Source organism: Ruditapes philippinarum, unplaced genomic scaffold (genome assembly GCF_026571515.1).
Source record: "Ruditapes philippinarum isolate M1 unplaced genomic scaffold, ASM2657151v2 ctg331_1_1_1_1, whole genome shotgun sequence".
Lineage (NCBI taxonomy): Eukaryota > Metazoa > Mollusca > Bivalvia > Venerida > Veneridae > Ruditapes > Ruditapes philippinarum.
The window spans coordinates 528,138-553,080 of record NW_026855427.1 but is presented as its reverse complement, the minus strand read 5'-3'; the positions used below and the strand labels follow the sequence as shown (position 1 = coordinate 553,080).

The 24,943-nt window shown below is 31.2% G+C and overlaps 1 protein-coding gene across 2 annotated transcripts in view; it reads right to left on the bottom strand.

The window, feature by feature from the left end:
* Positions 1–1,173: 1,173 nt before the first annotated feature.
* Positions 1,174–24,943, bottom strand: part of LOC132743292 (innexin unc-9-like) — a 114,640-nt gene continuing 90,870 nt past the window's right edge. The window contains exons 1-4 of one of the 2 annotated variants that reach the window (XM_060731829.1): positions 13,188–14,338; positions 5,988–6,116; positions 4,543–4,762; positions 1,174–3,946 (exon numbers count right to left, since the gene is read on the bottom strand). In XM_060731829.1, coding sequence (XP_060587812.1) covers positions 3,089–3,946; positions 4,543–4,762; positions 5,988–6,116; positions 13,188–13,573 — 1,593 coding nt within the window. In that variant the 5' untranslated portion in view covers positions 13,574–14,338 and the 3' untranslated portion in view covers positions 1,174–3,088. Of the gene's footprint in view, positions 3,947–4,542; positions 4,763–5,987; positions 6,117–13,187; positions 14,339–24,943 lie in introns of those variants that run through there. The other variant, XM_060731830.1, reaches the window with a different exon arrangement.

The following is a 24,943-nucleotide window of genomic DNA, read 5'->3' as shown; positions in this document are numbered from 1 at the left end:
GACTGAGATAGGGAAAATATCTGCAAAACTGACAGAAAGAAGTTGTCCACCAAACTGGACAAGCGGAAATAGTAAATGTTATTATCTCGCGCTTCACCGGAAGCTGGACTGGTTTCAAAGTGAAGAAGCATGCGAGCGTCTAGGAAGTCGTCTGGCGATAATACAAAATGAACAGGAGAGTACATCTTTTGTCGATTACTTTAATAAACTACAAGAAATCGAAGAATTGTCACCGGGTAATGTTTGGATTGGAGGATTCAAATATAACAATGATGATTCCTGGCGCTGGGTCACCGGTGAGAACGTGTCATATGTTAATTGGGATCCAGACTTGGAAATGAGTGACACTGTAGGGCGCTCGTGTATGGTGATGACAGGTCAATATTGGAATGCTCGGAGATGTTCAAAAGACTTGCACTATGTTTGTGAAAGAGAACCAGTGTTTCTTTGATTCTACGGAAATTGGGAAATAGCTTCCTATAACTATGACAGATCTAACGTTTTCATATTTATGTTTGTAAATCATATGCTTTGTATAATAGATATGTAAAGTTAAGAAAAAAAAACATTTTAATAATTATCTGTAAAAAATTATCCTTAAAATAAGCATTTTTATTCATTTCATTTGATACCATATGTTCTACCTGCGAACAGACACTTTCTTTATATTCATTCTCATTTTCATCAAAAAATCTAGTTATATATTTGAAGTCATTAAAATGCAAACCCATGTTTTGAATTTTATATTTGCACGTGTTACTTACATAATCTATGTTTTAAAAAATCAGGTAAATATTGTACAGTCATATAATAAAATGTTAAAATATTTAAAAAAAAGAAAAAAAAAAAAGAAAAAAAACTTTATTCTACTTATACTGGTGTCCATTAGGGACCATGATTAATTACAGAGCAAAATATGTTTATATTTTTGTTAAAGTATTAAATTAAATTCTATATAAAAAGGAATCTGGTGTTCTAATATCATTTTTCATTTACAAAAAAGGGACAATAAACAAGTTTAAACAATCGGTTTTAAAGGAAATGATTCAAAATTTTTTTTAAACAACAAGATGAAATGGAATTAATTGGAAATTCACCGTTTCACCGCATACTGGTGTAAATGTCGTCTGCTAAAAATGGCGTCTGCTATTATTTTTAAAAAATCCACTGCTCGAATTTAAACAAGAAGAAGATGAAATAATAATAAAGCATGGTACCTGCTTAGATACTAAGCGACTGCTGAACAACCAAGCTTTTTCTTTCAAAGACTAATGTGGTCGCTATAGGAAGGCTAAGGGTTAAGAAAGCAGAAAGTGCGCAAGCATTCAGACGTAGTTCAACCATTTTGGCACCAAATAAATTAAAATGAATATCATTCAAACGTTTTCAAACATCCTAATTCCCTTTCTTACTAGAAAATGAAATAAAAAAGTCGAGTTACAAATTAGAATTTTTAAGATATGTCCTCTTTCAATGTCTTTAATGTACATTATGTAAAAGGCATTAACTGTTAACAGAATATGTGTACAATATGCGGTGCCGGAATAGAAACATTTAAGTCATAAATAAGGGTTATTCAACAGCTTAACAAAATAATACAAAGCTTTGGGTTAAATTGATAACTTTGGGATAGATACAATTCATTTGGGTTGATTAGAATGATGTCATTGTAATGACGTTATAAAATATGTAAAAATATTTAATGTTGTTTTTATTTTGTGATCAGATGAACTATGAATTTATACAAATACCAGGGGCGTAGCTGCATAAATAAACGCGTCTGAGGGGATACTTTAAATTATACAAAGACCTCGTAATATATAGGTTTAAGCACGTATTAGATCAAACAATTTTTTTCTTGAAATAATATCAGTTGTTCATGATTTTTTTCTACATTTTAATTGCATCTTCATCGTGTAGGTTGAAAGTTCTATTAAATGTTCAATTTAATCATTCGTATTTCTAAAATGTTTGGTTCACAATTGAAAAGAGGAACAAAAATATTGACAAAATTGATACGACCCCCTCCCATCCTCAATCAAAACAACATCATGAAACATTGCAATACACATTACACACCCTATGACTCTACATTTATATGATATGCTTGTATATATATGCATATTTTACTAAACAACATTTGTTTAGTATATAATTGAAATACTTTTTTATCAACATAATTCCTTTGCATTTGTGCACGCCGCCATGATTTACGTGCAATCAGTATTTTAAACAAACTTTTGTTTTTCTTTGATGCGAAAACTTAAGTAATAAATATTACATTTTAGGAATAAATAAATAAATAAACGCTTTCTTCCTAACAGATGCCTGTTCCATAGTTTTAAGTGATTTTCTTTCTATAAAATTTCATTTTGATTTATATCAATTGATTGTTACTTCAGATAGAAAGGAAATGATATAATTATTTGTTGACACATGAATTTAGTTGCCAAAATATGTAAAAAATATGTTCTAGAAATTCGCCAATGAAAAATAATTATTCTTTTGTATATTTAATATATTTTTAGCATTTAATTTTTTCTTTGAACAAAGATCTTGCATGGATCCCTTGTAGTGAAACATAGTTGTGATTTGAGAACAGACACTTGGCCACCGCCCCTATACGCTGATTGGTTAAAATACTGAGAGCGTGTAAACATGTCTGGGTCTGCATATATTTTTTGATGACGTAGACACCTTACACATAGTACAAGACAATGCACGAACACGTTTATTTCTCGGGACAAAACAACTGAAGGAGCATGCTATACGGGAGTTATCTCATGGTGTTTATCTACAAATATTGCACTCTTATTTACAATAAAATGCATTTTTAACAACCTCGCTAAAGCTAGCACTTTCTCTTTGGTTGCAAGAGAATATAAACAAAAGCTACTGACGCCATTTTGCTATCGTAGCGCCATCTATGTGTCTTCTAAACTTCCGTTTCCGAGAAACTGGAATGGACAACACCGCCATTCGGAATGTATCGGTCATTTTCTATCAATTCATTGAGTTCCGCTTGCGTTTTCTCACTAAGGACGTGCTGTTGAGCTTTTAGAATTCCGAGAATCTTTCGAACGGTTAGTCAAACGTTCGAATTATCGTCTGATATCTGGTTGGTTGCGTGTTTAAATAAAGGTTTATTCCTGTAATAGTGCCATAACTGGACAATTAACTCTGACACTAAAACGTCATTTGCATTTTTACCCACAAGTCTGAGGACGAAAATTCCGTCTTGGCGAAGATACTGTTCACAAAATTTCACAGCCATTTTCTTATCCAGCTCCGATTTATAACAATCGTTGACGCGCAGGAATTTCTTCATGTACCGAATACGATGCTGTCTGAATATCATTATATAGGCCCAAATAAGAAAATTTGCCGTGCTTAGAACCGACACGGCCACCAACCAGAACCAAATAAACATAAAAATTTTCTCATTAAACAGGTTAATGGGTAAAACACACTGCACGCTATACTTTTGAACGTTATTTAACTGACGTATGTTAAAATCACACATCGTCACGCGGGGAAAACGTGGGCTTTCTTCAAAGTCTTCTCCACGTGACAGTTTCCCCATGATCTCGAACCCATATGCATTATAGTTAGTCCCGAGGAATTCATTTAATATAAACAGTTGTCCAACGGCGTTGGTCATGTATAATAATTTTATAAACATGTATATAGTCACCAGGTAGTTTCCGTAACGCTTACCGCAGACGATACAGCAGAATTTTGATATCGTCTGCCGCAGCCGTATAAAACAGCCTGACCTGTATTCCCGCGCATTTTCTAACCAACGGTCCATATATTTCACGATATGTCGAATTGTTCTTTCACGCTCTTCCGGCGAGATATACTGGGTCTCTGCTGCTAATGTAACAATCTTGTCAAGGTTGACTCCCGCCGACGCCGTCAATATACGCCACAATATGCATGGAATCTAAAACGTGAACAAAACAATAACATATCATAGAACGATATCAACAAACCTGGTTTGTTTTATTTTAAGATAAAGATGTTAAAATATTGGTCCGCCATAGTAGAGGTGGCTTTGGTTGCATCGTCATAACAACAGCAACTTTTCAACCCTTTCGATCCCTTTAGGTTAATGCCGTTGTAGAATCGAATTCCGCCAGGAACTTTAGATCTTATTCATGTGAGGAAGCTATCCAGTAAGCATACGGAACATCGGTGGTTCTACTCAAGTGCCCAGTCGTGCCAAAAATAATGCACGGAGGGTCAGGGCTGAAAAGTCCTCATATGACATCTTTTGCGTTGGTGCAACATAAAACCAAACAACAATAGATCAAAGAACTATTAAAATAGATCGGCGACGGGTACCCGGTGTTGTTTTTTTAATTATATTTTAATATTGTTATAATTAAAAAAGGACTATTAATTCAGAAAAATAACAGGAAATTTCCTTGCTAACTTACTGAACTGCATTCATCTATCTTAAGACATATATAATGTATTTTTTTTAATTTTACGTGACCGATATATAATACATGTAAAATACATTTTAGCCTAACTCACCTTAAATAACAATGCTTGGAAGAGAAGAATCATTGGGACCCACTGATAGTAACCAATTTCAGTCTCTTTTTTCGTGAAACTGTAGCTGGGTAACGGATTATCAAAGTGCACAAAGTACGTATTTGACACCCAACAAACATTGTTTGTGTAGTCCACCATAGCATCTGTGAACTCCGCCGGGCACCAGCAATGAATGGGTTCGCCCACATACTGCTTCGTACTGAAATAATAAAATTCTTTTGTTTCGCATGTTTTTGAATAATACAGCTTGCAATTTTCGTATTGTATTGTATGAAAGACGCGGCAGATGTATGTAACCAATAAATAGGTATATTTGTTGCAAATACCACTTAATAGATATTTACAATATGTATACAAATGGCCCTGCTGTCTCCGCTTTACTACCAACATCAGTACCACGATATATTAATAAGTATAATTTGTTTACAGATCGCAATATATCAAGCGTATGTTTTCACGTAGGTGGCCTTTCTCTGTTAAATAGATTCATATTTTTAAGAGTCTGTGCATTGCTTATAAAACTAGTTTCGATAAGTGTAGTACCGCAAAAGTAATACGTTGGCTTCCCTCATCGTAGTTAAAACACATTAGTTTAGCTCATTGGCGAAGAAAGAATAATTTTTTAAAGACACAGTTCATCTCTCAACTCCGCTTGATGGACTGAGAGTATTTTGTTATGTGAGGACACATGGCGACGACCCCAGTAAGTCACCACAAGAATGTTGAGTTACTAAATTCAGTTTGTATATATATATAATCAGTTCAATAAAAACAAACGCTTTTCTTAAGCTTTCTTAAGTGTTCTTAATAAGAAGAGAACATGAACATTGAAGTGTCCTTACTAAGAAGAGACCATGGACATTAAAGTTTTCTCAATTTTTTTTTAAATTCAGTTTGTGAAACTGGTGAATCTTTAAGTATTCTAACATAAACAGTAAAGTGTTTTTGTTATGAATAGAACATGAACATTAAAGTGTTCTTAATTAGACGAGAACATAGACATTAAAGTGTTCATGTTAAGAAAAGAACATGAACATTAAAGTGTTCTTAATAAGAAGGTAACATGAACATTGAAGTGTCCTTACTAAGAAGAGACCATGGACATTAAAGTTTTCTCAATAAGAAATGAATATGAACATTAAAGTGTGCTTATTTAGAATAGAACACGAACATTATAGTGTTCTTACTTGGGAAAGAACATGAACATAAAATTGTTCTTACTAAGAAGAGAATATGAACATTAAAGTGTCCTTACTAAGAAAATAACTTGAGCATTAACGTGTTCTTATTAAGAAGAGAACGCGTACAATAAAATGTTCTCAATAAGAAGAGAACATAGACACAAAGTTTTCTTGATATGCAAAGAACATGACAATTAAAGTGTTCTTATTAAGAAGAGAACATGAACATTAAAGTGTTCTTACCTGACAACGATTGTGAAGATGATGAATATGATTGTCGTATAAAGATGGTTTAATCTATCAATCCAGTCGTCATCGTATCGGCCCTTTAGCCGTGCGTAGGTCGCAAAACTACCCAATACACTGTCAAGCCTGGAAAATATAATAATAACAAAATGTTAACAGTTGGTAAATGATCAATTTTGTCTTATAAAATGGCCTTTTCTATCATGTTGATGTCTCTGGAAAGAAAAAGCATATGTGCATAGGTATGCAAAAATGTGTTTATAAAACAGGTTGCTCCCTCATCTAAACAAAGGGTAACACAGAGACCAAAGACAAAACCACAGCAGCGTCCAAAGCTAGGAGGAAAAATTCATTTCTGTAAAAAAACGTGCATGTGAAAGTGGTAAAAAGATCTCATGCATAATTTCGATCAGACATGTAAATAAAAGTAAAGTAAAACAAAAATGAATAAAACAAAACCAAAAGCTAAAAAGAAGAAAATTTTGTAAAGTAACTAAGTATCTTTCTGGTTTGACACCGGGTCTTACAATTCTACTACAGACAATCTAGTTAAAGAGAACTTGTTATCTTCCTCTATAATTGAATCAAAGTGTTTCACAGTCTACAAATAATATCAATCAAATGAAAGGGTTTTGTCCTAACAAGTAAAGTTTCCACAACAAAACCCACAATATTTGGGTAGAAACGGTACTTGGTCAAGTAGATGTTTTGAGCATTGGCATTCATGGTGAATGGTTTTAAAGGGTTTGTTCAAAAAGTATTTCATTGACAAATGAAATGAATGCTTTTTAGAATATTACAATCTTTTTAAACATACTCATCGTCGTCATCATCATCATGTTTTGCTCTCACAATTTCGTTTAATATTTCTTCCATTTACACACGTCATACATTAACCAAACAATCTAAGTTAAAATCCATGTTATCCCGCCATTATTAAACAAAGTCACCAGTTTTCGCGACATAAATATCCATTTATGACATTTCAGAAATTCCAGAAACAAGAAAACACCATGTACTATGACCTATAAGTAAAGTGTTTTTGTGCCTCGTTTCATATGCACATTTGAATATTTGTGTGTAATATTTCTATATAAGTCTATATCTAGTATATTTTCCCTGTATGGAATTTATTGAATTATAAGACGGTGTTGAAAGCACATGCCTCCTGGTTTATGCCAAGAACGCCAATCGACAAATTCCCCTAAATCAACAATATATGTTATATCTTAAAAACACATGGGAAAACATCGAAATATGTCAAAATATAAGGTTTTTCATTGATAATATTAATAAATGATCGTAAAGAGATATCAAAGATAACAGCTCAACATGATAACTACGCCCTGTGTGTTATCTTAATTGAAATCAATTTAAGTTTTGCAATAAAATTGTGCATAAAAATGCATTTCCCCGCGGCATTTTTTTTTAAAATTCCCATTGGATAAAAAAGGTAATGCATCGCAAATTTCCGCCTCATATTTAATGAAAACTACATTCACTGACAAGATAAACAAGTCTAAGTTTTTTCTTTATTGTATGGAAGAAAGTATTTGTTTTACCATGTATCCAATATAAAGTAATACATCGCTTTATGATTGATTCAAAATAGTAAATTTACTTAAGATATTTCACTTTCATATCACAACGGAGCACACATACATACATTACACTAATTTACTTACATTTATAGCGAAAAAAGTTTAATATGGTATCATCCGAATATATGGTCAGTTTTAAATATTCCCGACAAGTAACGAAAAGCTAAATAACTAAATGTTTAGGTAATTTCACGTTATCCTTTATGACTGTCACACAATAGGAAACAAAGAGACATGAAAAGACATAAAAAGACATAAAAAGGTGACATAACTGTGGTGCATATGTTTCTCATAAGAACAAGGTGCCAGATTGGAATATTCTTTCGCAAGTTCTTACGCGTAGTTCATCATTTTTGCCAAATTTCTAAATCATATGGGAACGCAAATGTTTCTACATACAAATTGGCAACTAAAACATATATTTCTAGATATTTATATTATATAAGCGTGTTGATTTTAATTTTCTTTATTACCATTTATGGATACAATCCCACTCCCTTCTTGGAATTATTTTGCGCTAATCGATTTATTTCAAGCTATGCGCATGCGTGGTGCATTGACATACTTAAAAATATAAGCATACGATTGGTCATACCGGAAACCATTTGTGGAACTGCCAGACCTTATTATCTTCCCGACTGCTTTGCTTTTTTAAATTCTTTTTTTTTCACTTAAGAATTAAAAAAATGTTGCTTTTGAGGACACCTTAAAGTCGGATGATTAAGGTTGACCTATCGTTATTGTGATTTACAAAAGTTCCATCGTTAGAAAAAAAGAAAGTAAACCATTCTAAAAGCATCCCAGAAAATAATTGCCCAGTCTAGAAGTAATAAGTTGTATTTCCGAATAATAACCGGAATATATTCTCTCTCAAACACACTCTAACTGGTCATTTTAGCTAAAAGGCCGGGAAATACGTGCCTGATAAAATTACCGGTTTCTGGAATTAATTAGTTGTTTTTGACCAATTTTGGGAAATATAAAACAGTTTTTTTGTACCCGTTAGCAGCTTATTAGTTTATGCACGCGATCACGTGCGGCAAATATCTGGATAAATCAAGTTTTCATCAAGAGAAAGTGAAATTTCTGTCTTATAATGAAATATTGTGTCTGATTTAAAGTTTGGCATATGCTTTCAATCACTTTCAGAGAAAGAATGTTCAGTGGATAAATGTGATACAATCCTGGCAGTTTTTCTTAAATATTACATATGCAAATATAAATCATGGCGAAGCAATGCTTCCTGTCTTTTTTTAGAAATAAAACTTTTTTTCAATTGCATTATTTATCACATGTTTACCATAAAAACACAACATAATTTTATACTTATCTTTTAAAAGATGGGAAATATGTCATTTAAACGTCTAAAAATAATAATAGGATTTTTTCTTCAAATAGAAAACAAGCAAACAAATAAACACTAACAAACAGTTAAATTGTTTTCCAGCAATATGCAAAGCTATCATTAAAAAAGCCAGCTTATAAAACTTCTCAAATACATGTGCCACCTGATGCAAAATATATTTCAATAGTTCAAAGTCGAGTACGAGTAGCTTCCCTTGCATTGTTATACGCACTTTGCACATTTGTGTACATTCTGTTATTTACGATCTTTCTTTTAAAGACGGCGCTATCGGAGAGAGTTTGTCTGTGAATTGATTTATCGAAAGAACAGGTCCTTTAATTAATAGCAAGATAATACTTTTTCACAGCATAGCTTCATAACAACGGCCATTAAAAATGGCGCATGAGACTTTTGTTGATATTGTTTCCATGGATACAATCGATTGTTTTTCCTTTATTGCAATTTAAGTAGAGTAATTAAAATGATTGTTTTACAGGTCAGTAAATAAGCCACAGTTATCCTACTTGAAAGAAAGTTTAACAAAGATTTTATGCGCATAATGGCCTAAGCAACGTCGTTTTTATGAGAAAACGGACATTTATATAATAGACGATGCACCCATTAAGGTTTCTACCAGTTAATGGGACATTCTTAGAAATTCCTACGCATCGTGCCTTAAGGGTATAATTGTCTTGAACAGAATTAGATTTTATGCTTAGCAACACGTGCTAGTCATTTATGCATGACACTTAGTTCCAACTGGCAATCTTTAGATTTATTTCGATTATTACCAGATCGAATATAGCAAAAGATCCGTAGACGGAAACAATATTTTATTTTTGCTTTCTACAGAGTAGGAAAATGTAACATTATTGTAAAATATTATAAGAAATGATAACTTTTCAACATCACTGCCACAGAAAAGTTAAAGTTATCTTTATTCGTGTGGACTTGGGATGGGTGGGGGAAATTTACAAAATATTTCCAACTATTTCAATGTAGATTTTACTGATTATTTATTTTTTGAAGAACCAATGCAATACCTTTTAAAGCATATTCTAGTTAGGTAGGCATTAACTAAGTTAAAAGAAATAAAGATTTATATTATAATAAATGCAATTTCCATATTGGAATTAAGTTCACGAAGTCTTCTCTTCAGCTAAGGGTCAACGATTCAGTGTGCAAATAACAGGAAACTATTTATAAAACTTTTAATATTATAGCATGGATTTTAAATGAGATATCAGTTGATTCATCTTCTTTTGTTTTAAGTTGTAACCTAAGACGCGAAATATTTTCAAAAAATAATTATATGTCTTTTTCAACATACATGTATCTCATATTGCGAATTCTGATATCAAAAGGTTCGTCTTAAAAGACGACGGCATATCCGATGTCCTAATTACAATCAATAATTTGAATTATAGAATAGTTCATGTTCAGTTGAAGCACCGCAGCGTATGACAGGATTCCAAATGTTGACTTTATTTCTTTAATAATAGGACTTCTTTTTTGTATCGTAAGGGTAATGAGTAAAGAGGTCGAATTCATAAAAACATTATGCACACAAGTTTCATATGGCAAAGTTTTAACGTTTAGGTTTTGAAATTAATACAAGAAGTTATTATAAAAAGAAATCAAAAATAAGCAAAGAGTGATGAGCTTTGAGACAGTATTATGGTTGTTGTTGTTGTTGTTGGCGCTGTTGCTGTTGTTGTTATGACAATTGATGCAATGTGTTTACGTACCTAGATAATATTATTATATCTATTTGAAATAAAACAGCGTTATTTCATCTCTTTTCTATCGATTACCAGCGGAAGATTTATTTTCTTTAATACGAACACGTTTCTAACAATTTACTTTATCACTGCATTCGGTCAAACTCCTTTATCTTTCAAGAATTCAAATAAAATAAGAAATAATTATTTATATCCCATCGTGTTTGACGCACTCTGTCCAAAAAGTGAAACATTTCATTACAAGCGCGTTGATTGGTTAGTACCACATTGATAGATAGATGTAGAAAACCGACACTATTTTCAATTAACATCGCCAGTCCGCGAGATGTGGGCAGGCAGAACAAACTTCAATCATTTTTTGTAATTACGACCCGGCAAAAGTGGTGTTATTTGATTAAGAAACTCTTTCGATATTGATTTCTACCAAACAACAATTTCTTCTCTTTTTGTTGAAGAGTATTCAATAAATTGGCGCGCTTCTACGTTTTCCCGCCGCCGCGGTGGCAGACGATAGACGTATTTTGCCCATTTCCGTCATGCCGAGACGAATTAGTGAACAAATAATCAAATTTACAGTGGCGAACAAACACTCTTCTTTTAAACTGTGTACAGTTATTTGGAAATTAAGCAGTTGTTTATTTATGAACTGCCAGCGTGTAAACAAATTTGACAGTGCCAGAAAATGAACACATAATTATTATTGCAGACAACTATTGCTTTGCTAGTCTTGACCCTTTGATATTCAGCACTCGAAAGAAATGAGGCACCTGTCACACAGAATTATCATCTTTCTTTAGGTTATAAAATGGTAACCTTATAATACAATATAATTAATATCAGATATGATAAACAAAACTACGTCACACTTTAAACCAATCTTATCTCCTTCCCCTACATGAAATACCTTATACGTCAACTGCATTTAAAATCATATCCCTGTCACGTATTTCATAACATATATCATTTTTGTAACTTCATCTTATTAATATTTTATCAAATCTCCATCATATTGCTTTCTGAAACAATTTCTCTCCCACATATTCTCTTCTCTCTCATATATTTTTAAATCTATCACATCATATTACGCTCTCAAATCATATCTCTTTCTCAAATAATATCACATATTTTTGACATAAAGAGAAGAATCAAGTTTTCAGTGAATCAAATTTAAATGTCTGATTTTACAGAAAAAAATACAAAAGAAGTTTCATACTCAGACATGACAAATTCTACAACGGAAGTAAGCTTATACACCGCCCTTTCTCCTTACTTGAATTTCAAAAACATTTTAAAGAATATCATGTGACTTAATTAAACTTATAATGAAGAAATGAACATCCAGATTGTTACAATGTAGAAACGCTGACCGCACTTCGTAAAAAAATAAGGACATGTTAACATTAGCAGCAAATTGATCATTGTTCTTTTATATAAATGTATGTCGCAAAAGTATATAATATGTTCAAAGTCATATTATGATTATTTTTGTTATCATCAGTTATGTTTTATTTAAAGGCCCATTATGCCTCAAATATGTTATTATTTTTATTTCTCAAAAACTTTATCTATCTGTATTTTTGGTATCTTGTTACAGTTCCAAAAACACTCGTTTGTTATATACACGAACTGTCTTTGATCCTTTATGTCAGTTGGCAATGGATATAATTATAGTGAATAAGTATTTTGTATGTAAGTTAAAATATTACTTTGTTTACAATTTGCTACCCTTATGACACATTTAGAACTGCACGTTCAGTGCTACTTTGTTAAGTTGTTAAACATCTAACATGTTCTCATTCCATTATTAAACATTATTAAACACATGATTGACATTTCAAAAGAATTAAACAAAACGAATTTCTGAGGCATAATGTGCCTTTAACCTTCTCAGCATGTGTGGATTTTTTTTTATTTTATATTAGATATTCTTTGAAGTAAACAGTTAAAGATATGGCTTTTAAATTTATAAATTTAACATTCATTTCGTACACTTTGATCGCAATGACATAAACATGATTTTGAGCAAATAAAATTACGTCACCCATGACGTATAATTATACAATTATAGATGGTCGGCATTATTCTTATTTCTTTAAAATAACATTAATGTATTTGAGGTAAATGTTATATTGAGTTCTGCAGTTTAGCTGATCATTTCACAGCAATTCAACTTTAATAATGCAAATGAACAAACAGAAACAAAAGTAATCCCAAACAGCCAAACTAGCGTGCAGCCAAACCGGAAATGTATTTAATCAAAAACTTTTGAGCAATTATTGAACTTTCATTTTCGTCTGGATAACATTTCTGTTTAAATGATCAGCTATTTCGCAGATTCCTTTTTTCACCTATTATCTTGAAAAATATCGATACCTATAGACCAAGTTTGAATCTAGACTTCAAATGCTATTGAGTTTTTACATTGATTTAATTTATCTGAATTCGGATACATTTCCGTTTCGGATAACACTCTATTTCCGGCGAATCACTCTTTTCAGCATAATCTTACCCTTCCTGGCTAAGAAGTTCTAAATGCTGCTGGACCTGATCACCGTCGTCATCCAGCATTTGATCATATACACTCATATATGCCATTTCCTGCTCGACAGCTGATTCTTCATTGGCCCCAAACCCCCCTTGTCCTGCCCCTTGATGGTACCCAGAGGTACCAAAACCCCTTGTGGCTCCCATTGCAGCACCGAGTTTTATATTGGCCATACCAGAACCACTTTTCTTCATTTTAGGAGCCTTTCCGGGAACCCCTTTTCCCGCTCGCATATTTCTCATCCCCCTGCGCATTTGTCGACGCATACCAGAGCGACCTTTACGGCCGGCCCCGCCAGACCGACGGCCGCCGGACCGCCGGGCTCCTCCTCCGCCACCCTTCCGAGCCATTTTAAGACTCTACTTTATAACTCCAGTATGTTTTTAACCAGTTCTATTAAAGTTATCTCTAAAATTCACATCTTCGTTAATGTTTTACTTAAACATGTTCATAGGTAGTCCGTTGAAAACATAATTTCCCATCCGAATTTCATAACACCACACTGTCTTTTTTCGTTTACCTCTATTACTTGAGTAACTTTATTTGTATAGTTTTTTGTGTCATAATAAGTCCAAATTGCGACACTCCTTTTATAAAACAATTAAACTCCCACAAAAGTCATATATGTGCTCCATAGTTTGGTATTGTTTTGTCTTTTTAAGTAATATTTCATTTAAAAATGTATCCATTTCAATTATTAATCACATCGAGGTGTCCGATGATTATGGGTCTAATTGACAAAACGAAATTAATTATTAATATCTACCCATGCAAATCTATAATAAATATTGTATTTAAACCTTGTGTATTCATTATACCGGTTAAAAGGTATTCCTTTTCGGTTTTAATTGTGTTTCTTTTATTTTGTTTTAATGACCCGAGTTGCCCTACTACTATAGTCCATTCCACAATGACATGTACGTAAAATATTTAGTCATACAGGTTTTTTTTTAAAATACAAATTAGTATTTCCATTTAATGTTTATATAACATTGCTACCGTCATTCACGTAAGACACAATGTCTGATTTATAAAATGAAATTTAAACGTTTAAAACTAAAATATATTGCATTGATTTATTATTTGTATTTTAGCTAAAGCGAGTTAAAATCAGGTCGGCCCGGCGTTTTGTGTATAAGATTTCTTTGTAGGAATCGAATGTCCTTGTTGAATACACTATTAAAATATCTATTTGCCACTACAGTTGTCGTTTTTCAAAATATTATTGACAACTATTTCATAGACAGTAGATCAAATATTTGATTAAAGTATTTGTTGTAATACAGAATCGTGCACTTGATTTATAAAGCTTTAAATATATTTCTACAACCACTGATTTCGCATTATTTATCAATTGAAAATTTGATTCAATGATTCTGATTTTCCCCCCGATTTCAAAATGCAGTTATCTAAACGTGAATTAAAAATTATAAACTATATTTTTTGTATTTGATGACGCATGTTTGTATTTAGTAGCATAACAACATGACTTCTACACAAGGAACAGACAACTTCCGCACACTTGGTCACTTGAATTTGCAACAGAGAACCCCGAACATATAACTGTCGACCGTAAGGTATTGCAACTTACATTTAAGAAACGCTGACACGTGCATCATGAAAAGTTTGTACATTTGAACTGTCTTATCATATTATATACTAGTAATCTTATTTTTATTTTATTTTATTCTATTTTATCTTACTTTATTTTATTTATTTTATCGTATTATTTTTATTTTTGCCAGAGATCGGAGCAGATATTTTTCCTCTTGATTAGCATAAACAAAATCTGAAGAAGGTTTTATTTTATAGTAATTACCGAATGCTCGTGATAATGTTAAGACAACTCGATGTTTTGTTGTAATCCTTTGGGACACTATTAGTTAATTACACGCATTGACAAACGATAAAAACCGAATGTAATCGATTCAGATACGATCTACACTAACTGGACACTGGTCAATGTGACGGCCATGACATAATAATAGCGTAATTATCAATCATTGTTTAGCAATATTTTTTCCTTTTAGTTTCTTATGTTTTTTTATAATTTTGTAAGCGATTGTAAACAAACAATATATGTCTTAACTGAAAATGAAATTCACAGTAGCGAATTTGCGTGTTTTTTAGGTAAAGAACATTCAATGCTATGCAGATTATTGTCTTGTGTTTCCAACTTTAACCAGCATGCTAATTTTTGTGAATATTTTGAAGATGTAACTAGAAAATTATTGTCATGTGACCATAAACAGTTATTTATACACACAACCTTACAAGGGTCAAAATATACAAAAATAGCCTTTACTGCGTAAAAATATACAAAAATAGCCTTTACTGCGTGGAAATATACAAAAATAGCCTTTACTGCGTAGAAATATACAAAAATAGCCTTTACTGCGTAGAAATATACAAAAATAGTCTTTACTGCGTAGAAATATACAAAAATAGCCTTTACTGCGTAGAAATATACAAAAATAGCCTTTATTGTGTAGAAATATACAAAAATAGCCTTTACTGCAGTAGAAATTTGAAATTTGTGAAAATTGCTACAAAACCTGTCAGTAATTATATCATTAATATAGCATTTATAATACATTAATTAAATTGTGAATATTTTTACTTTTCTAAAAATTTTAGAACATTTTCTCAAAGATGATTTTCTTGGAGCTTTAAACTTAAAAATATCTAGTTTTAGTTTTCGTCCCTATAAAATCTGCGTCTCAATTATTAAATTATTAGATATATAATTGAAAAATACTTATTAAAGTAAGCATTAAAAGTATGACATATCTAGGTGATCAGTAAATTAAATTTCCTCCGTGGAACCGTCAGAAGTATTTATCTATAAACGATGAATAATGGCCGCTTAAATACGTTATATAACTGAAGTCTATACAATTTAACAATTCTAAATTAAAATATTGATATAGTTTCCATGAAAGATGATCTTTTTTACTTATATATTTTTGTATCTCTAAATGAAATTATTTTCATATATAAGATACATTTGACGTCCACGCTATCGGACACTGAAATCTAAGATCATAGATCTTTTTAGACTCATTTTTTTTTTGCATGTTTTCTATCAAAATATACCAACATCTATGTTTTAAATGTTTTTCGTAAGGTTCAGCTACCAACAAACTTGACAATTTATAATATTGTATTGTAACACAATGTTATTTGAAATAAAAATTATGTATTCTTGTTAAATATTGAATCGTTTTCACTTCTTTAGAACTGGATTAAATGTCTAAAACGAGCTATGCATAGCCTTTATACATATTTTACCGAAATGCTTAATGTTTGAGATATTTCTAAAGTTTGTTATTTTTTCGAATTATATTAATATTCTTTTTTAAATAAACAAATTTACTCTTCTTTTTCAACATTCTTAAAGTTGAATCGATTAAAAGTTTGACTTAAGTATTATTTTAGTTGACATTGTCGCTTAAAATGCCTTACATATATACTTAACAAATAAAACACACAAAAGAACCTCAATTCATTTCAGTTGCCTTTGTCTCTTTTGGATGATGAATGTACCACAACTAACCGTGATTCAAACAATGATTTACCAAAATACACTTACAACTATCGAAAAGAGTTCCTGCAGAAAATTATCCAATTAACGTGTATTGCAGAACATAAATGAACAAACAGTTAATGAACATAATCTATACAATTTACCATAAATCTCTTGTAATTACATAAAAGATCCATTTTTAAACAAAAAGAAAGTATTGTCTGTATAAAACTCAATGTGCTAAAAATAACTTAACGGAAGTGAGACAAAATGTTTATGTTGTTATATTGTGTATATTTGTGTAACGTATCATTTATTACATTTTTTCGTTCTTCTTTACTTCATTCTTTTATTTCCTCACTGTTTCTTTCTTTCTTTCTAATCTAGTTAAAAGACATCGAACTGTTTTTAAATCACGTGATTTGTGAGAGAAAAAAACCCTGAAAGAACTACTTTTTTTACATTAATCGCACGCGATGTATTAACAACTTACTGGTACCATGACATGCTCCAGTTAAATCACATATTTTACTCCAAGAATGAAAAATTATCCTCCTTTAGGTGTGTGTAGGTATTTCTAAAATGAGATACGATGGAATCAGGAATGCGTTACCAAGCAGGTCTCATTAACTGAACGTATATATTCATCTTATAAGTCTTTCATTGATGTTTCTATTTATAGCAAAATATTATGTCATCATATAAAGTTGCAATAAGCTGATATCCAGTATCATTTATACTGATATATTAAATATAACTGTAACTATGGCAACGACAGTACTTCGTGTTCTTTTCATAATTTTCATTTTTAAGACGCTTCAAACTTTTACTAAGAAACAAACAAACAAAAAATGATAATAAGACATATACTAATATTCAAACTCCTTTATTGGCCGGACAAAGACCGTATTCATACGCGAGAATGTACGATATTGTAACTTAATTACATATTGCACTAGTAGCTATAGTAAAAATAGTGGTCCCTAGGGATTAATAGATCGCCTTATACGGTAAACTAAGTCTAATAGGATGCACCCGGTATCTAAGCGCGGCCATAATGGCATAATAAGTTAAGTTAATTAGTTTTCATTAATTATGTAAGCAAATTGTTTCCCCAAGATGGAAATTTAAAGGAACGTACAGAGAATCATGTTCAATATAAACTGAAAGGTCAATAGCTAATTAACATAAATCACTTACTCATAAATTGCGCATGCGCATACACATTGACTTTAATTTCTTTTACATATTTTCTAAACTCAACCAATATAATCGATGTATTGCATGTTTTTTGCCTACATGTATTGAACATAAAATAAAAATTGTTCTAAGTTTGTGACCAAAGAAAAAACATGTTTTTGGGTCATTCGCGGCACGGTCGAAGATTAATGTTAGCAAGTAACACTCAAATTTTCAAAATCAACATTAATATAATTTTTACACGTCTCTGAATTCTTTGTCATTGAGGTACTAACTAGATAAATAATTTGTCATTTTCATTGCTCTTAGAGTAGGTTAAGAATGATTTAGCATTTAAAGTTGACATAATTGGATAAAAATATTTTTTCATTGCCTGACATGTCAGTACCTCCTTCATTGACATATTATATTCCCCCAGACATGCTATTTCTTTAAAACCGCTCGACAAAAATTGTCGTGCAGTAGCATCTGACAAACTACCAAGAAGCGCTGAAGTATATATTTATAGATTTTAAAACCATTAAACAACCCACAGTGTTTAATTAAAATAGATTGAATCCTGCGAAGATATGTATGATATTTATTTTTATTTTTGACATTTTAAAATAATCTCCTAGGAAATGTTTTATTAAAAAAAACATGTAAATTGAAACATTTTTGAATTTAAAATATTGAAAGATGAGAAAATCACACCATTTCATTTTGCAACATTGTACCATTTTGTAACATTGTACTATTTTGCAACTGTGTACCATTTTGAAATATTAGTCGTTCTAAAAAACTGTATAACCTTAAAACAACGTGTTATTTTATTTTTCAGTATTGTGTCATTTTAAAAAACACAATGAAATACAACGTTATTTATTTCAAAGTATTCTGTTATTTTAGAATACGTTATTATTTTACGTTCGTTTTTTTTTCAACTTAAAACCTCAAGAAACGAACGCATTCCAAAGAGTTTATTATAACCTAAAACCATTAGTCTATAACCATTGTATATAAATGTGCAAAATTTTCGAAGAGAAATATTTACTTTTTGTATTATTTCAGATTTGAACCTTTAAAACTATACATTATTTGGATATCGCACCTATTGATACGTGTACATTGTTTCCAAAACAGTGACACGCTGGGTTTATTTCAAACTTCTGAGAATAAAAGCACACAAATGCTATCAAACATTTAACACCTACCATTGCGTAGTGTACGAGTCAAATAAATCCATGTAATTCATTTGTTACTAAATATGTTATGTCTGTCGCATCCCCCATAAGAAAATTAGAGAAATCCAACACCTTTAACGCGAAAACTGATTACAAAATTTGGCGCATTTCATGCATTTTCGCGAGTAAGAGTTGTTAGTAACGACATTATTTTGAGAAAAATATCACTTGTCAAAATGAAATTCATTTGTAAGTGATATTCTTTGTGTGGAAAATAGCAGCCTTTGTGAGATATGTTAAATTCATTCTATACTCCCTATAACACTTGGCCACTAGTAAATCATCACCGAATGCGACAACAAAAACACCTATCAGCATCTATACCTCCAAATGAAATGTTACTAATTTGGAAAACAAGATGACTTATTATCGCCATTTGAAAAGGTCATAATTACCTTTATTGTTAAAACGACATCCATTCTGTTGGAGGCCTTACCATGTGCTGAATTAACATGCTTTAAACGTTGCTAATATACAACCATATACTATGATCCATCTGTTGGAAAGTAAATTGAACGAAACAAATTAACTAAACAAAGCTCATTAGTCCGTCATCTTTTATAAATTAAACATATCCATTTTCATGTCATTGACATGCCAAAGAAGGGAATGTTTAAATGGTCATGAGCTATTGCAACTGTGATGTCATAAAAAAGCAACACATCACTCAACACCAATTAAAAAACAGTCTAAAACGGAACTGATGAAGTTGGTTAATAAAGGCAACAAAACGGTGCCATGCCTTGCACTACTTTTTTATCATCCTGTCCTATTAACATAATTAATGTCATATGCTTGTTTATAGCATGAAAAAAATTAAAGGCCCATCGAACCTCAAATATTGCTTTTATTCAATTTACAAAAGGAAATTATTTTGAGTGCCTTGTTACAGTTTTTCTAAAACGAAAGCATTGGCCATACTTTACCATAAAAACAGCTCCTTCTTTGTATGTTAATGACATGAAAATGGATTTGGTTAATTTATAAAACATGAGGGACTGATAAGCTTTGTTTAGTCGATTTGTTTCTTTCATTTACTTTCAATATAATATTGAACCAAATTTTGCTTCTCTAGCATTTTGGCATTTAGTACAGTTATATTGATGGAAGTCAAAATACAAGTTTGGTTTTGCTACATTTATGACAAATAATTTCACAGTCAGTGCAATTTTCATTTATTGATAAGCATCTAAAATGCTTTAAACCTGTAATTAAAATATTATAAAGCACATTTTTAAACACCTGTTCCCCTTTTTAGATAAAAAATGTAGTCATTTGTGAGGTTTATGTTATGCGCTGAATTATAGGTTCTACTGAAGGTGGATTGAATCTCAACACAATGTTCCGTTTTATATATTTTAATGTTAATCTTTCTTAGTGGAATACCACAAATAATATATAACATATACACAGGTTATCCTGATGTTTACAAATTAATATTAAAAAACAGTAACAAATATTTCTAGTGGAGAGCCACAACGTTATCACTTGGAAATCCAAAATCTAACTATCTAAATTTTCTACATGTATCTTTACAATATTTCTAAATAGGATTTTGTTTTAAACTGACCAATAGAATTTTAACATTTTTGTGTCTTAAATAACAAAATGACCAATCAGGTTTCACTACATATAAAGGTAACATAGCAACATAGAATTTATAACAACAATCATCACCTGGATATTTTATCAGTCATAAGGTTTAACAACATGATAAGTACAGACAGCTTAATTGACCTTATCATCACCTATACATTATAAAACTTTTAGCACAGTTGATTGGACAAAGAGGAAAAGCCGCATTTTAATCTTCCAGTTACATAATTTTAAATTTGACATCTGTTATTGAAACATATACAATTTGTAACTTAACATATTTGAAATTTCACAAATTTTGTTTTAAAAATATGACCTTTTAGAAAATGATTATATATATAAATATTTGTGTTTAAAAGAAAATCATCATGCATATTTATTCTTTTTTTTTTTAAATGAATTTTATCATTTTTCGGCTGCACAACACTTCTCCCTCCTTTAAGACTATTTCACTCCAGTGAAATGAAGCATAAATACTATATAACAAAAATAAATATCATTAAATTAGAATACTGTTTATGTTAGATATTAAGTTACAGAAATATATACTTGAATATAAAGCACCGATTTTGCTGAAAAGCGTAAGTACCATTCACTAATAATAAATATCCTTATCACTGTTTTATTGTAAACAACACAGTCTTAATGACGTCTATTTCTGTTGTATTGTCCCCTCTGTCCTTGTTGTCTTCCATGATGATATTGACCTCTCCATTCATGTGGGAACCCGGTTTCGCATGTACTTGAAAGATCTTGATTTCTGTTTCCTCTTTTTCGACATAGATATTTAGTTTTGTCTTTCAACTGGGCAATTTCATCTTTCAAGGTGTGGTTTTCATCTTTCAAGTCATCTATTTGATCGTTTTTTCTTGATTCCATCATCATAATTTCATAGGCTTTCTGGTTGTGCTTCAATCTCAGTTGTTCATAGTCGTCATTTAGTTTCTTAAATTCTAATATAAGTTTGTCCATTATCTCTAGTTTTTGAAGAGTCAGTCCGAATTTTTTCCTTTAGCGAGTTGTTGTTTTTGAAAAAATGTTTCTTTAAAGTTGACTTATTTCTAATTTCTTTATGGAAACCTCATCCTGTAGTTTTTCATTAAAATCCTTAAGTCTTTGATTTTTAAAAACAAGGGCAATATTTTCTGCTTTTAAACCGTAAATAGTTTTAGTCATTAAATCGGTCAAAGATTTCAACTTCTGTAATTCTGCTGTTGAAACATTACTTACAGAATTGTTTGTTTGGTTCTTCTTAAAGTAGGCATCGTCTTCATTGTAAAACGGAAATGTGTATTCAGCTATCTTGCGTCTGATGAAAGTTGTCATGCGTTCCTGATCGCGTAGTTTTGAGTGGTTTGACTTTTGCCTAACTGCTGGACGTAGACAAACTCGTGCAAAATGTCCAATTCTATTACATTTGTTGCATCTTGCCATTTTTGCACAACACTTCTCCTGTCTGTTATTATGATAAAGTCCACATTGTCCACATGATTTTTCACTTCTGAATGGTATTCCATATGTGAAACTCATTGTTGTTCTTCTTGGGGAATTTGAATTCGTAGTCTCGCTTGCTAAATTGAGAGGTTGGGAAAGACACTGATTCCCGCCACGTGTTATGCGCTGAATTATAGGTTCTACTGAAGGTGGATTGAATCTCAACACAATGTTCCGTTTTATATATTTTAATGTTAATCTTTCTTAGTGGAATACCACAAATAATATATAACATATACACAGGTTATCCTGATGTTTACAAATTAATATTAAAAAACAGTAACAAATATTTCTAGTGGAGAGCCACAACGTTATCACTTGGAAATCCAAAATCTAACTATCTAAATTTTCTACATGTATCTTTTACAATATTTCTAAATAGGATTTTGTTTTAAACTGACCAATAGAATTTTAACATTTTTGTGTCTTAAATAACAAAATGACCAATCAGGTTTCACTACATATAAAGGTAACATAGCAACATAGAATTTATAACAACAATCATCACCTGGATATTTTATCAGTCATAAGGTTTAACAACATGATAAGTACAGACAGCTTAATTGACCTTATCACCTATACATTATAAAACTTTTAGCACAGTTGATTGGACAAAGAGGAAAAGCCGCATTTTAATCTTCCAGTTACATAATTTTAAATTTGACATCTGTTATTGAAACATATACAATTTGTAACTTAACATATTTGAAATTTCACAAATTTTGTTTTAAAAATATGACCTTTTAGAAAATGATTATATATATAAATATTTGTGTTTAAAAGAAAATCATCATGCATATTTATTCTTTTTTTTTTTAAATGAATTTTATCATTTTTCGGCTGCACAACATTTAACGTGCCTTTAAATTTCTTGTGATCGAGGTAACTGATTGTTTCGTTCAAATAAAAGGATTACACATAAGACCTAAAAGGTAGTATAGCATGTCCAATGAAAAAATTTACCAGAACTAGAATATTTAACTATGTTTTTTTTTAAGGAATATGTCAATTTTTCAATTACTGCAACTCCACAATAAGCTACACAATATTGTCGTGGATAAGGTTTGAGTATGATTGTAATACTTAATGCAATAAATATATATATATAAGTTGATTTTTTTTCACTTACGGGCCTCTATATAATGACACATTGTTTAAAATTTGAATTATTGCGTTGATGTATTCATCACGGAATTCTCGTGTATACGATAAATTACTGTTATAGAAAAGTGATAAACTGTTTGTTTGTGATATAAATCGCCTGGGACGACTTGATTTTGCTGACGAAGTCGATCTGGGTCTTATAGAAGACTGACAAATTGCCGATATATATTTCGCGCCAAAAATATGTCACGCAAACCATAGCAGGTAAAAGGTCATAGTGTGTGAATTATGCACTGAATATGTCGGACGTGTCCCTGTGGGTATCCTTTTTCTATTTCTATGCAAAACAATGCAGTCTTGATAGAAATTTGAGTAAGAGAAAATATTTTATTGCATATATAACAAGGTTTCTTATATAACACTTCGGTGTTTCTTTCCTATTTCAAATTTAACTATTAACGCTGTGGTAAAATGCACGCCATGAGCCAGACAGCTACGTGAAATGGAAGACAATCATTCTATCTCCCCTTACTAAACAATCATGATTCCATGCGTGAGTTTTCAAATATTTATTAATACAGTCGAATCACTGAACATCACTTTCAGTTAAAAACTCCAAGGACTTAATCTAAATATCTATTAAAACGCAAGTTTAACCATTTGTGGTAAAAGCGGTGTTATTGTAAGAACAGTAATACAGACGGTTTAAAAATAAACCATTACAGCGTGTAAAGCCGATAGACTTAAGAGTATACATAATTCGGATTGATCGGACATTTTTACTAGATGAGCAGGAACACGTGTCACATGGGAACAATACAAGAATTTTGCTCTACTTTCAAATGTTACTTTTAACAAAGGCAATACATTCATTGTATTAAAAAAATATTCAACACTTTTACTGAATTGCTTCTGCAAAAGCTTTTCCACTTAAAAAGATAATAAAAGCAACCGCAACAACATCCATACAAAATCTCTCTCTCTCTTTAACCTTTCTCAACTAACAATATTTGCAAAATTTGCAATTTCGTAATTATTAAGTCATTATGTTAGTTTGTTTTTTCATTCTCGCAATCGTTAGATCAAATACCAAATAAAATCCAAAAACTAATATTTCGAAAAAAGATCATTTCTCGATAAAATGTTCGTGTAAAAGCGGTTCATAAATAGCAAGGTTAAAGTCAAAGGGCATGATGAAAGGTAATCATCACTGAAAAAAGGTCAAGTGCCATAAAAATGGATGATAACTGATGATCACAAAATGTATACACCATTGATAACAACTGAATGATAACTGACTGATAACTGGATGATAACATAATGGTAACAAAAAGTATTAACAGAATGAAAACAAAACGTGATATTGGCAAAAAAGAAGGAGTAAAAAGTCAGATAGGACAAAGAACCGGCAATATTCTTTATTTTGGTATTGATCAGAGCAAATAGCGTTGTAATGTCAAATTACCGCCGACTGTGTGATAAAGTGGGGTGTAGTGACGTGTTTCCAAATCAATCAAGTCCAGATTCGTATTCCGAAAACACATGATACAAAGAAGTGTAGGGATATAAATATATAC